The 15557-nt window shown below is 38.9% G+C and overlaps 1 protein-coding gene across 18 annotated transcripts in view; it reads right to left on the minus strand.

Moving 5' to 3' along the window:
• The window catches only part of SUPT3H (SPT3 homolog, SAGA and STAGA complex component), a 398481-nt gene that overhangs the window by 138093 nt on the left and 244831 nt on the right, over positions 1–15557 (minus strand). For all 18 annotated transcript variants that reach the window (XR_011251087.1, XR_011251092.1, XR_011251091.1 and 15 more), the window contains one exon: positions 2064–2150. Coding sequence is in view for 12 of the 18 variants with exons in the window: in XM_069562673.1 (XP_069418774.1) it covers positions 2064–2150 (87 nt within the window). In the remaining 6 variants the exon portion in view is untranslated. The remainder of the gene's footprint in view (positions 1–2063; positions 2151–15557) is intronic.

Genomic DNA, 15557 nt, shown 5'->3' on the forward strand with positions numbered 1-15557 from the left:
CTTATTTACAAGGTAAGTAAAGTACTTACCTGAGAGGAATATTGTGAGAAATAAATCAGAAAATGAGCGAAGCTGTCTAGTGCAGTATGTAAACTACAGTGGGTAGTCAACAACTTCTACTTGAATATAAACTGGAATTATTAAGAGAAAAAACATATACCTGGATCCAGGTCTTTGCTATCCCTCCTTTCTCTTTGCTCTGATTCCATTCAGTACTTTAGATCTGATTCTGTCTTATATTACAGTTGTGTAAACTACTTTAAATTCTGTTTGGAACATGTCAGCATATAAAGAAAATTATTATTTGGAGGAGAAAGATGAGAACACTGGCAACTATCATATTACAGCTATGTTCCTGGTTGCTTAAAAGATTCTGATTAAGAGTCCTTCTGGCCAGTAGAAGGGCTTTGACAATTGGTATATGTCCCTGAAGGGTCCATAGGATTTAAAACGTTGACTCCTCCAAGAGGTAGGAAAAAGTGTTGACGTGGACTACTTTTTGTGCTGGCCTGATTACCTCTGTTGATGAAAAAGAAAAACCTACGGGAGGTATTCTGCAAAGGACTGATGCTAACTCCACTGTTACCCAGCTGTCTTCATAAAGAACTTGGCTCACAGTCCCTGCTTCTCCAAGGGCACATTCAGGCTCCATCCTCTCAGCACCACTTGCTGTATGGTGCCTACTTCTCCTATGTCTTCCTAGTGAAGTTACTAGCTCCTGAATAGCCTTGCTCTTCACTATCTCGCTAAAACCTTCCTTCCTATTCACTTCCAGAGCCATCATACTAATCATGGTTTGCCTTGATTACTGAGCCTGCATCCTAGTTAGTTCCATTCTAATATAATTGCATGAGTTTCAACCTAGGCAGAAAACCTCCATTCCACCATATTTTACAGACTCTCCATCTAATCGCACAACCTTAAAATACTGTCTCAAAATGCTTCTTCAACTCAATGATACAGATTTCTTAAACCAGATTATAGCTTCTTGATAGTAAAGACATTTCTTTCCTCTTTGTAGTCCTCATACCACATAAGAGTCAATGAACTAAAAATTCATAAAATTTCATGGTAGACTGGTGGAGGTGCAGTTTGTATATCCCACTGCATAAAGAAGAGAAAATCCTTCATCCAAGTTTAGTCAATCTTCAATCAATTAGAAGGAAAGGTTTTTATGAATATTAAGTAATGGGTATCAGAAAGACAGGATATCCTGAAGGTCAGATGGGATGCCTTCTGATAAAAATCTGAGCCACAAACATACAAAAATGGTGAAAGAAAAATCAGTAAGTGTAATTAAAAGACCAGGGGAAAACAATGGAGAAATGAAAGATGGAGCATTAGGAACTAAGCCCTGGGTGCTCATCTGGGTTAGCAGCTACTATAACATGCTGTGGTTACTCAGCTCGTTTCTCCACATGTAAGGACCTTCTAGATGAAAACTGTACTAAAAACATGCAGAAAGTCAAAATGTTTTCAACTAGCTACTCATGGAAGACAGTTATGACAAAATTATATGCTTAAATAGTTTAATATCAGAGTTCAAAGACAGATCTCTAGCAAATAAAAAAACCTAAGTAATAAGAGTATATATTTTATGCTATTGCAATTCATCTTGATTGATTTGCCTTTTTCTATTAACCAGTGTCACAGAAAAAACTTTGTATTTCAAGTGAAAAACTACTCTATGAACATCTACAATCCTGTATAAAATTAGAAAAATAAATATGCCATTTAGTTATATCCCAGTTACCAGAACAAAGTACCCAGTGGAGATCTAGTGAATTTTATGTAGCAATGAAAATGTCTAAATAGATATGTTAAGGATAAGTGAGAATTAGTTGTCAGCAGTTTTATATTAAGTGCCCTTGTCTATGTAAAAAAAAAAAAATCAATTCTGTTGTAGTAAACCATTTTGTTGTTGTGCAAACTATGATTTCCAAACATGAGTTCAACACTTATGATTCCAATATGAAAGCCATATAACAAGGGTAGCTTCCTTACATAAGTGTAATTAAACACAAAGTATGGCATTTCAATACAGTGAAATTCTTTTACATTACCTTATCCTTGCGCATCAGAAACAGAAGATCTTCGGCAGAGATTACTCTTGCTCCCCGAAGCTGAGAAACTTCAGCAGCTTGCTGTAACTAACAACAAAGGAAATTTTTCTTAATAATCTAAATTAAATATACTACAGTCATGATGTCTCAAGAGAGATAAATACACTAAGAGTTAAAAATCTTTGGGGATCACTCAGCAATCACATTACTGCTTTAAAAAGCAAAATGTCTTATGTTTAAAGGTATAAAAAAATGCAATTAACTTATATGCCCACCTGTAACTGATACAATAAACAGAAATCCTTGATTTCTTTCATGCAAAAGAAAAATCAAGTGCAGCTTCCAGAAATGCATTAATGCACCTGAAAATAATTTTATGAAATTTTATCCTCATATCCATGTGAGCAATGGTTTTGCTCAGTATCACTAGTTGAATAACTATATTATTAATCTGAGCGCCCATGCTGGTATGATTTGAAATAGGCCCATTCAGAACTTTAAAAGATCAACAAAAACAGTAGCTGTTTCTAATATCCAAAGGAAAAAAAAAATAGTTTTAGTTTTGGCAAGTCTTCAGTGGGCAAAGGATTCAGTCCATAAATCATAATACTGGACTGCATTAATTTCTTTCCACACTAATCACATACACACAAAAAGTTAACTGTATCTGGAATGCACAACACAAAACATACTGCATGAAAAGTTAGATTCCCCCTGAAATGTTCATTTGGGCTGTTCTATCTACAAAGTTGAGAGTTTTCTGGAATTCAGAAGTCCCAGAAACACAATCTTACTTGAAAATGACCTGGAAAATAAAAGAATGTGAAAAATGATAGTTCTATTTTTTTGGCACAGGCAAAACCAGTTTCTTATTTTGATTAGTTAGGAGGAATATAAAATACATCCAGCTGAAAAAAATAAAGATGCTGGAGAAAACAGTACAAAAATGTGCCTGTAACTTCTTCCAAATTTGATCAATGGTGATTGCAGCAAACCAACTACCCAATATTATAAAAATATTTACATATAAAAGCTGTTCCTGAATGCATCTTTCTTTGAAAGGAATAAATCTAACACATATTCCTAAGAACTAATCTTTAAAAAGTGACACACTGTTATCTTAACAATTACAAAGAAATCAAATAGTGCATTTGTACTAAAGAAATTCTGGATGTTCAAGCAATTTTGCTAAGTAAGCTTCCAACCTCGTCTAAATACACAGACTATGAAACAGACTATAAACTCCCTATGTGTCAGCCTTACCGCTGAATTTCCTGGATACTGGTGGTTGGTATATAAACATAATTCTACCTAAATATAGAAATTTAAATTTAACTGTGAACCATTTAAAAAGAAATCTTGGGGGAAAGGTTTTTAAAAAGATGATATATCTGCCCAGAAAGAAACTAAGTTTTCAGTAGGAAAAATGTGAACATATTTTTCTAAAAATTGGAAGAATGTCAGGGAAATACGTGTGCATGTGTTTTTTTCAAACAAAAACATTTCTGTCACAGCATAAAACACACACAATCAATGTGGAGCAGAATATGGACTCAGCATCCATTTGTCTGGACACATACAGAGAACTGGAAGGCCACACTATCAGGTAACATTTTTATTTTCTCAGACGAAGGATGGTATTGATTTGAAAACTTGAAAATACTACACAGATATAAGCAATTTTTTCTCATGTTAAGGAAAGCTCAGGATAAGTATACATCCCTAAGTAGTCTTCCCAATAAATCAACTGTTTATCTACTCTACATATAAATAATTTGTATTTATAACACTCTCCAAAATGTTAGTTTAAAAACACACTCAACTAGGGAAAATAAAAAGAAAATGGAAAATAAAGACTTAGAAGAGTCAGCCATTTTAAACATCCTTTCAAAACCAGTACACAACTATCATGGGATCTGGAATTTATGTCTCGGTTATGTTGTCATAATTAGCAGGAAAACTTTATCTTTAGGTGTTGTCTACATTATTTACTTATTTCCCTCATCTAACCTGTATCGTCACTAGCACTGGGTCTGCTGGTCACCTAACCTGTATCCTCATTAGCACTGGCTCTGCTGGTCACCTAAACTAGTATCCTCACAAGCACTGGCTCTGTTGGTCACCTAAACTAGTATCTTCACTAGCACTGCCTCTGCTGGTCACCTAACCTAGTATCTTCACTAGCACTGGCTCTGCTGGTCACCTAACTGCTGGGAGCCAGCGTGAGGAATCCCGCCGGTGGCAAAGGTCATGAGGAAGGAAGCCCGACAAAATGCAAAGGCGTGATCTGGCTTCAGGGGTTCCTCCTGGGTTTTCCTGAACATCTACCCCCCAAAACCAGAGTCTGCCTGCTTTATTGTACTATGCTTTCTACTCTTCTGACATTCTCTGGAAAAAGTTAACTCAGGGCTTCAGTTAACAGTCTCCTGCATATGAAAAGAATGTTTCAGCTCAAACCCCTTTGATGGCTCTCTAACTTGCCTAACAGTTGGGGACTTCTACAACTTGTGGATTGTTTACAGCCCCCAACCATGAGAGGCACAAAGCTTAAAACATCTTAAAGATATAGAGCCTTTTGGAGCTAAGAATTAGTTTGGTGAAGAGTTTGTTGAGTTAATGTTTGCCGCCAGGCCTCCATATCCTTTATCTTTTAGGCACCTGGGAGGATATTAATCAACATAAACGGGATGCAGAAATAGGAATATAGTAGTTTTTGATGTTAGCAATAGTAGACTTGTGAGTTAATTAACTTTCTCTTTGTTATAAATCACTGTACTTCTTTCACTGTTATAAATTGCTGTATCCTTGCTATGTAAGCATGTAACTTTATTTAGTGCTTTCTGAGAGTGGCACCAGACTTTGGGAAGAACACCACAAATAAGTCTTCTGGTTGACAAACCCTTATCAGAAAAGGGCTGTAAAATGTTAATTGGCCTTCTGGCCAGAAGATGATGTAAATCACCTAAGACTTGTGTATACAACTAGGTATGCAGAGAGAAAGCCTGGACTCAATAAGAGTCAGGGCTGCTGACGATGCATAATTTTATATTATCCATTGATCTTGATGTACAAAAAAAGGTATAAAAAGACTTTACAACAATAGAGGAAGGGCCAGTCACTGGAAAGACTGGTTTCCCCCGTGTCTTCTTTACTCTATTTTCAGGCTGAATTCCCATCTGGAGCGGGGAGGCTCACCACGTCTACTTACTTGCCCTGGCTTCTAAGATCCGTGAGAGAGGGAGCCTAAGGTGGGGCACCCTCCGCTATACAAACGGGCACTGGTGGCCCAACGTAGATGGTACAAATCTCTTGTCCTGAGGTTTTATTAGCTTTCCCTGTAAACCAAGTTATTCAGCCTCGTTTCTCCACTGAATTTTCCTACGATACTATTTCTTCCAAATCTCTTTTATATTTCTAAATAAATAAGTTTTCCTCACCTATGCGATCCCTGCTTCAAATTACCCTGGATCCACCGGGGCAGGACCCTGGCACCTAAACTAGTATCCTCACTAGCACTGGCTCTGCTGGTCACCTAAACTAGTATCCTCACAAGCATTGGCTCTGCTGATCGCCTAACCTAGTATCTTCACTAGCACTGGCAATGCTGGGCACCTAACCTGCTACCCTCACTAGCACTGACAATGCTGGTCACCTAACCTAGTACCTTCGCTAGCATAGGCACTGCTGGTCACCTAACCTAGTTCCCTCACTAGCACTTGCCCTACTGGTGCTCTACAAGAAGCCTTGAACCTCATGAAGTGAGTCCTCCAGCTGAAAGTTATCACAGTGTCACTGCAACAAGCCCATCTGACCCTGACATGTCCCATGCTCCAAAACAACCTCGGCCACAGTTTCACCTCCTTTTCTCTGCTGACGAAGGAGAGCAAGCTTGTTAACTAATGACAGTGTTCACGCTCAAGTATGCACTGCCCATTGGCTAACTTCAAGACATTTTATGAGAGAGTAAAGCTCCTCTTCAACAACACAAGCTTAAAAAGCAAGTCAGCAGGAGGCTGGTTCAGTTCCACTGGACACTAAGCTCAGGATCAAGTGCATTTAGTGTGAAAACAATACTAGAAACAGAAAACCAAATCACAAAATATTTCTAATACCTTCAGTGTCAAAAAAGAAAGAAAAAGCTGATTCTATATGGTAAGAATTCCTTAATTTTTTCCTTGAAGATAAATGGAAGTTGTACTTCATCATTCACTGTGGCAAGACAAATATTTCTGGCAGTACTGAAAATGACATGATAGTCCATTTTATGATTTTTTTATTACAACGAAAGTGGCATACATTTAATTGTATTATAAAATATATAAGAACTGACAGGACAGAGGAATATTTTAAGACCAGTAACTAGTTGAAAGAGTATACAGAATAAACTTTATACAGATAAAGGGATGGTGACAGGAACCTTATAAAGATTTATTTGTAACTCAGCAAAATATTTTGCTAAAAGATATTATTCTGCAATAGCAACTCATTTAAAGCACTGATTTTTTTCTTGATAAATATTATTTCCATTCTTTAGTGTAAACTAAAAATAATACTATACTTAACGGTTTAAAAGAAAAATATTTTCCCTGGCATATTAACACTTATCATGTTTGCATTTTAAATATTTTGCAATGGTTTATTTACAGGCTGTGCATAAAGTTTAAACTTTACATGACATCTTAAATGCCTCATCTTTGATCCCACAAATAAATCTCTTCTCAATTTCACACTGCCATCAATGATGCTAACATTGGAAAATTCTTTCTCACTCTATTTTATTTTCACTAATTTCCGTTGATTTTATTGTTTTAATTGGCTAGGGGTCTTGAATTTGCTGTCTGCTTCCACAGTATTCATCTGAACCTAGGCCTCTGGGTTTTTGCTTTGTTGTTATCAAGTCACGTTCAACTCTTTGCGACCCCACGGAATGTAGCCTTACAGGGTCCTTTGTCCATAGATTTCCCAAGCAAGAAGACTGGAGTGCATTGCCATTTCCTTCTCCAAGGGATCTTCCTGACCCATGTCTCCTGCGTTGCAGGCAAATTCTTTACCATTGAGCCACCAGGAAAACCCTGGAGCTTTTGCTTACTGCTTTCTAAACTTCAATGTCTCCAAATGGTGATGTATCTTACTTAGACTAAGTGTTGATCTTCCTCAAATATAATATCCATAACTCTTGTTCTAGGATCTGTGATAATCCACTGTTACCTGACTTTAGTGTGGTTTATAAAGATCAACTCATAGATATTCCCTATACTTCATTCTTATTATTTTGTTTTTCTGTCATATTTTTCTACATTTATTCTCCCCTAAGTTCCATTCTGTCTTTATGTCTTTGTACACTTGTGCCAGTTCATTTTATGTGTCAACCTAACTGGGCTACCGTGTGTCCAGACATCTGGGCAAACATTCTGAGTGTGACTGCGAGGGTATTTCTGAATGAGATTAATATTTGAATTCCAGGCTGAGGAAAGCAGATTGCCACTCCTCTCCACCAGCCCCTGCTAATGTTCAGTTCAGTTCAGTTCAGTTGCTCGGTTGTGTCCGACTCTGTGCGAACCCATGAATCGCACATCTCATCCTCATCCATCCAGCCATCTCATCCTCGGTCGTCCCCTTCTCCTCCTGCCCCCAATCCCTCACAGCATCAGAGTCTTTTCCAATGAGTTAACTCTTTGCATGAGGTGGCCAAAGTACTGGAGTTTCAGCTTTAGCATCATTCCTTCCAAAGAAATCCCAGGGTTGATCTCCTTCAGATTGGACTGGTTGGATCTCCCCGCAGTCCAAGGGACTCTCAAGACTCTTCTCCAACACCATAGTTAAAAAGCATCAATTCTTTGGCGCTCAGCCTTCTTCACAGTCCAACTCTCACATCCATACATGACCACAGGAAAAACCATAGCCTTGACTAGACGGACTTTAGTCGGCAAAGTAATGTCTCTGCTTTTGAATATACTATCTAGGTTGGTCATAACTTTTCTTCCAAGGAGTAAGCGACTTCTAATTTCATGGCTGCAGTCACCATCTGCAGTGATGTTGGAGCCCAAAAAAGTAAAGTCTGACACTGTTTCTACTCTTTCCCCATCTATTTCCCATGAAGTGATGGGACCAGATGCCATCATCTAGTTTTCTGAATGTTGAGCTTTAAGCCAACTTTTTCACTCTCCTCTTTCACTTTCATCAAGAGGCTTTTTAGCTCCTCTTCACTTTCTGCCTTAAGGGTGGTGTCATCTGCATATCTGAGGTGATTGATATTTCTCCCAGCAATCTTGATTCCAGCTTGTGTTTCTTCTAGCCCAGCGTTTCTCATGATGTACTCTGTATATAGGTTAAATAAGTAGGGTGACAATATACAGCCTTGACATACTCCTTTTCCTATTTGGAACCAGTCTGTTCCATGTCCAGTTCTAACTGTTGCTTCCTGACCTGCATACAGCTTTCTCAAGAGGCAGGTCAGGTGGTCTGGTATTCCCATCTCTCTCAGAATTTTCCAGTTTATTGTGATCCGCACAGTCAAAGGCTTTGGCATAGTCAATAAAGCAGAAATAGATGTTCTTCTGGAACTCTCTTGCTTTTTCCATGATCCAGCGGATGTTGCCAATTTGATCTCTGGTTCCTCTGCCTCTTTGAAACCCAGCTTGAACATCAGGAAGTTCATGGTTCATGTATTGCTGAAGCCTGGCTTGGAGAATTTTGAGCATTACTTTACTAGTGTGTGAGATGAGTGCAATTGTGTGGTAGTTCCGGCATTCTTTGGCATTGCCTTTCTTTGGAATTGGAATGAAAACTGACCTTTTCCAGTCCTGTGGCCACTGCTGAGTTTTCCAAATTTGCTGGCATACTGAGTGCAGCACTTTCACAGCATCATCTTTCAGGAGTTGAAACAGCTCAACTGGAATTCCATCACCTCCACTAGCTTTGTTCGTAGTGATGCTTTCTAAGGCCCACTTGACTTCACATTCCAAGATGTCTGGCTCTAGATTAGTGATCACATCATCATGATTATCTGGGTTGTGAAGATCATTTTTGTACAGTTCTTCCATGTATTCTTGCCCCCTCTTCTTAATATCTTCTGCTTCTGTTAGGTCCAGACCATTTCTGTCCTTTATCAAGCCCATCTTTGCATGAAATGTTCCCTTGGTATCTCTAATTTTCTGAAGAGATCTCTAATCTTTCCCATTCTGTTCTTTTCCTGTATTTCTTTGCATTGATCGCTGAAGAAGGCGTTCTTATCTCTTCTTGCTATTCTCTGGAACTCTGCATTCAGATGCTTATATCTTTCCTTTTCTGCTTTGCTTTTTGCCTCTCTTCTTTTCACAGCTATTTGTAAGGCCTCCCCAGACAGCCATTTTGCTGTTTTGTATTTCTTTTCCATGGGGATGGCCTTGATCCCTGTCTCCTGGACAATGTCACGAACCTCATTCCATAGTTCATTGGGCACTCTATCTATCAGATCTAGGCCCTTAAATCTATTTCTCACTTCCACTGGATAATCATAAGGGATCTGATTTAGGTCACACCTGAATGGTCTAGCGGTTTTCCCTATTTTCTTCAATTTGAGTCTGAATTTGAGAATAAGGAGTCCATGATCTGAGCCACAGTCAGCTCCTGGTCTTGTTTTTGTTGACTGTATAGAGCTTCTCCATCTTTGGCTGCAAAGAATATAATCAATCTGATTTCGGTGTTGACCATCTGGTGATGTCCCTGTGTAGACGCTTCTCTTGTGTTGTTGGAAGAGGGTGTTTGCTATGACCAGTGCATTTTCTTGGCAAAACTCTATTAGTCTTTGCCCTGCTTCATTCCGCTTTCCAAGGCCAAATTTGCCTGTTACTCCAGGTGTTTCCTGACTTCCTACTTTTGCATTCCAGTCCCCTAGAATGAAAAGGACATCTTTTTGGGGTGTTAGTTCTAAAAGGTCTTGTAGGTCTTCATGAAACCGTTCAACTTCAGCTTCTTCAGCATTACTGGCTGGGGCACAGACTTGGATAACTGTGATACTGAATGGTTTGCCTTGGAGACAAACAGAGATCATTCTGTCGTTTTTGAGATTGCATCCAAGCACTGCATTTTGGACTGTTTTGTTGACCATGATGGCTACTCCATTTCTTCTGAGGGATTCCTGCCCACAGCAGTAGATATAATGGTCATCTGAGTTAAATTCACCCATTCCAGTCCATTTTAGTTTGCTGATTCCTAGAATGTCGATGTTCACCCTTGCCATCTCTTGTTTGACCACTTCCAATTTGCCTTGATTCATGGACCTGACATTCCAGGTTCCTATGCGATATTGCTCTTTACAGCATCAGATCTTGCTTCTATCACCAGTCACATCCACAGCTGGGAACTGTTTTTGCTTTGGCTCCATCTCTTCATTCTTTCTGGAGTTATTTCTCCACTGATCCCCAGTAGTATATTGGGCACCTAATGACCTGGGGAGTTCCTCTTTTGGTATCCTATCATTTTGCCTTTTCATACTGTTCATGGGGTTCTCAAGGCAAGAATACTGAAGTGGCTTGCCATTCCCTTCTCCAGTGGACCACATTCTGTCAGACCTCTCCACCATGACCCGCCTGTCTTGGGTTGCCCCATGGGCATGGCTTAGTTTCATTGAGTTATAGGGCCGGCGGCAGGGAGGAGCAACCTGAGGAGTGGTGGCTGCGCAGGCACAGGAGGGCCTAGAGGAGCTATCCCACATTGAAGGTCAGGAACGGCGGCGGTAATGAGATACCCCTCATCCAAGGTAAGGAGCAGCGAAGCTGCGCTTTGCTGGAGCGGCCGTGAAGAGATACCTCATGCTCAAGGTAAGAGAAACCTGAGGAAGATGGTAGGTGTTGCAAGAGGGCATCAGAGGGCAGACACACTGAAACCATACTCAAAGAAAACTAGTCAATCTAATCACACTAGGACCACAGCCTCCTCTAAACGCTAATGTTAGTGAGCCTCAACCAATCAGTTGAAGAGGGATCTCTTTCTGCTTAACTGCCTTAAACTGGGACTTAGATCTTTTCCAGCCTTTTGACTTGGACTAAAATATCTCCTGTCTCTCAGGCTTTTGGACTTGATCTACAACCTGCTTCCCCTGGGTCTCTGGCTTGCCAACAATGGAACTTGGGATTCTTAGCCTCCACAGTCATGTGAGCCAATTCCTTATAATAAATCTATGTACACATACACACACACACATATATATATACATGTAACCTATTAGACTATGGTTTTTCCTGTGGTCATGTATGGATATGAGAGTTGGACTGTGAAGAAGGCTGAGCGCTGAAGAATTGATGCTTTCGAACTGTGGTGTTGGAGAAGACTCTTGAGAGTCCCTTGGACTGCAAGGAGATCCAACCAGTCCATCCTAAAGGAAATCAGCCCTGAGTGTTCTTTGGAAGGACTGATGCTGAAGCTGAAACTCCAGTACTTTGGCCACCTCATGCCAAGAGCTGACTCATTGGAAAAGACTCTGATGCTGGGAGGGATCAGTCTTGGGGGCAGGGAGGAAAAGGGAACAACAGAGGATGCGATGGCTGGCTGGCATCACCAACTCAATGGACGTGAGTCTGAGTGAACTCCGGGAGTTGGTGATGGACAGGGAGGCCTGGTGTGCTGTGATTCATGGGGTCACAAAGAGTCGGACACGACTGAGCGACTGAAATGAACTGAACTGAAAGAAGACTGGTAACATTTTTAAACAGGCAGCTAACTGAAATGAATTCAATTTGTAGTATTTATAGTCTTCCTCCAGTGGTGGGATACAGCTGAAAAATACCTCTTATAGCTTCCTAAGAAAAGATGTGTGGAAAACAAAAGTTTTAAAGATTCTATATGTCCAAAAATAATTTATGCTACCCTGATATTCAATTTATAATCTACCCAGGTGTAGGATTTGAGATTTAAAATAATTTTTCCTCAGAAATTTAAAAACACTGTTCCATCATCTTCAAACTTAAAATGTTACTGCTGAGAAATTCAGTTTGTTTGTTTGATTCTGAAACTCTTCTGTGATTCCCCCTTCCTGAGAAACTTTTGCTATTTTCCTCTTTGTACCAAAATTTAAAATTTCATGCTGTTATGCCTTGATGAGGCTCTTTCTTCACATATTCTCCTGGACACAGGGGTATTTTAACTCATATATTCTTGTCCTCCAAGTCTGGGAAATTTTCTTAGATTACTGTGAAAATTTCCTTTGTTTTCTGGATTCTTTCCAGAATATCTATTAATTGCATGCTGGTGGTCTTTGTGTGGGGGGTCTCTGAGTTCCTTCTATTCAGTCTCTCTGGAGGTGAACCTACACTGTTTTGTCCGAATGGCAACGGGGCAGTTGACTGCCTGTATGGTTGTGACCAGGCATGGAAATAAAACTGCTCCATGACTTTCTACCAATGATGCTCTCGTGTTTCCAGAGGGATCCTGAGTCCTGATTTGTCCCCCCACGTTCCAAGCTTTCATCTTCTTCAAATGTTAAACACTCAGCATTTCTATCCACTTTTAACAGTCCATAATTACTTGACATATCTCATTTGCTATTTAATATCCCATTTTCTTGATCTTGATAGATTTATACTTTCAAAAATTATTTTGCTGGCATTCAGTTGGGTTTTTGAGAAGGTTTGGAGACAAGCAATGTCTCACCCATGTTTAAATGGAAGCTGATGTTCTCTTTATATGCTGACATTTACTAATTGTACTATGCCATGCTTCCTGCCTTCTATGTATCATCTCATTTAACCCTCATAACAAACCTAAGAGAGATGTCCAGGTACATAAAACTGGGACTAAATAATAAATGGTCAACATTAAGCCATTCATCTTTCTCTCCAAGATTAATTTCTTATTCAGAACACAGGAAGGTATGATCACTAAATAGTCTTACATTGCATAGAAAATCTACCCACAAAAACATTTATTTGCCTTTGAAAACATTTTCACTGCTGGCAAATAAATGGTTGCCAGAAAGAGGTTTGGATCAAAACATTCAAGTGAGTTGCTTCATGGAGACACAGCTTAAGGACTGAGAACTCAGCAAGTGTTAGAAAGGAAATGGATTTGTAACTAAATGCAGTCAACATTCAGACTATTATAAATGTAAGAGATTTGGCTTAATCCATTCCTATCATATGATCTCCTTGTTATATTTTGGTGACTAGTCTTCCACTGCCTTAGACATTTGAAACACAAACAAGTACATAAACTGGTTAAAAGATGTGCCAAATGTTTTAGAATTTCATTTTAACTCTTCTTTTTAGAAGATAAGTCAAACACAGTCAAGTGTTTAAAAAATATGAACAGGCTATAATTATCGGTATCTCATGATTCAAATAATTCATTTTTATTTATATATGCATTTCAAAGAATGACCAATGACAATCAATATAAGCTTGGAAAGCTTAAAAAAGTGTCCAATAAGAACAGCAATTCTGACAAGAAAGTAATTCTTTGGTTATTCTTATTTAAATGTGAAAGTGGTAGAAAAACAACCATTTGAAAGTTTTCTTTTAAACTATTTTGCATGTAAGTTATTTGTAAGTAAATTTCAAGTTTAAACAAATCAAGTTTTGAGGGCAAAAAAGATATTTTGAAAAATTTTTAAGTTGAAGTTAAACTATTAAAATAGACTATACTTTAAATATATGATGAAAAATTATACCATACTATACTTTAAATATGGAACAACAGACTGGTTTCAAATAGGAAAAAGAGTATGTCAAGGCTGTATATTGTCACCCAGCTTATTTAAGTTCTATGCAGAGTACATTATGAGAAATGCTGGGCTGGAAGAAGCACAAGCTGGAATCAAGATTGCCCAGAGAAACAGCAATCACCTCAGATATGCAGATGACACCACCCTTATGGCAGAAAGTGAAGAGGAACTAAAAAGCCTCTTGATGAAAGTGAAAGAGGAGAGTGAAAAAGTTGGCTTAAAGCTCAACATTCAGAAAACGAAGATCATGGCATCCAGTCCCACCACTTTATGGGAAATAGATGGGAAACAGTGGAAACAGTGTCAGACTTTATTTTGGGGGGCTCCAAAATCATTACAGATGGTGACTGCAGCCATGAAATTAAAAGACGCTTACCCCTTGGAAGCAAAGTTATGACCAACCTAGACGGCATATTGAAAAGCAGAGACGTTACTTTGCCAACAAAGGTCCGTCTAGTCAAGGCTATGGTTTTTCCAGTGGTCAAGTATGGATGGATGTGAGAGTTGGACTGTGAAGAAAGCTGAGCGCCGAAGAATTGATGCTTTTGAACTGTGGTGTTGGAGAAGACTCTTGAGAGTCTCCTGGACTGCAAGGAGATCCAACCAGTCCATTCTAAAGGAGATCAGCCCTGGGATTTCTTTGGCAGGAATGATGCTGAAGCTGAAACTTCAGTACTTTGGCTACCTCATGTGAAGAGTTGACTCACTGGAAAGACTCTGATGCTGGGAAACTTTGGGGGCAGGAGGAGAAGGGGATGACTGAGGATGAGATGGCTGGATGGCATCACGGACTCGATGGACGTGAGTCTGAGTGAACTCCGGGAGTTGGTGATGGACAGGGAGGCCTGGCATGCTGCGATTCACGGGGTCACAAAGAGTCGGACACGACTGAGCGACTGAACTGAACTGACACTTTAAATACCGTACTATACTAGATTATAGTTAAATACTACATTATTAACTAACTATAGTAATGTTATTTAAAATTTAACTATTCACTATTTAACTATTAAAACTGAAATACTCTCTACTTAAACTAAAATATCATTAGAATTGTACAAATATGGCAGCAGATCTTGAGCTTGTTCAGTATTTATACAACTATCTTTTGGTTAGTTGATAACTAAAAAATAGTACTGGTACAAATATGTTTCATTTGCATTTCTTAAAATTCTAGAAGCATAAAACTTTTGGTAGCCTATAAAATGTATACTTTCCTGGTCTACATTTCATAATGTGTCGTTTTTTCCCCTCTGCTTATTTCCTGCCATCTTAGTGCCTCCTTCTGTTCACACTTCTGAAAAAGGCATCTACCAAAAGAACTATAGTCATTACTTATTTCTCCAAAGGACAGAATAATAACAGATATAAGACTCAGTTAATTACTTTTCTGCAGAACACTACCTAATTTTTCACATGATAACTTGGTTTCATTTTACCCTAGAATGTTTAGGAATAAACATAGGTCTTGTCCTAAATCTTCATGTTTAGGTCAGGGTATTAAAAGCACTGAATTACACCAGACCACACACAGACCAACGTAATGACCGTAAAAACTACCAAATGGAAAGAATAATGCTACAGAATAATCATGAGGAATGAGAAAAACTGATTTCTAATTTTATCTCTATTGCTATCAGCATTGTTTTCACAAAAGCAATTTTACCATTTTGTCTCTGTTGAGAAAATATATGGACAAAGTGCCAACTTTAGAATTTCAGAACTGCAGCTTTTCACACTGGGTCCAGAACTTAAGCAATGAACAAGGAGGGCAAGGGTGTGCTATGAAATTCAGT

This window comes from Ovis canadensis, chromosome 20 (assembly GCF_042477335.2).
Source record: "Ovis canadensis isolate MfBH-ARS-UI-01 breed Bighorn chromosome 20, ARS-UI_OviCan_v2, whole genome shotgun sequence".
Lineage (NCBI taxonomy): Eukaryota > Metazoa > Chordata > Mammalia > Artiodactyla > Bovidae > Ovis > Ovis canadensis.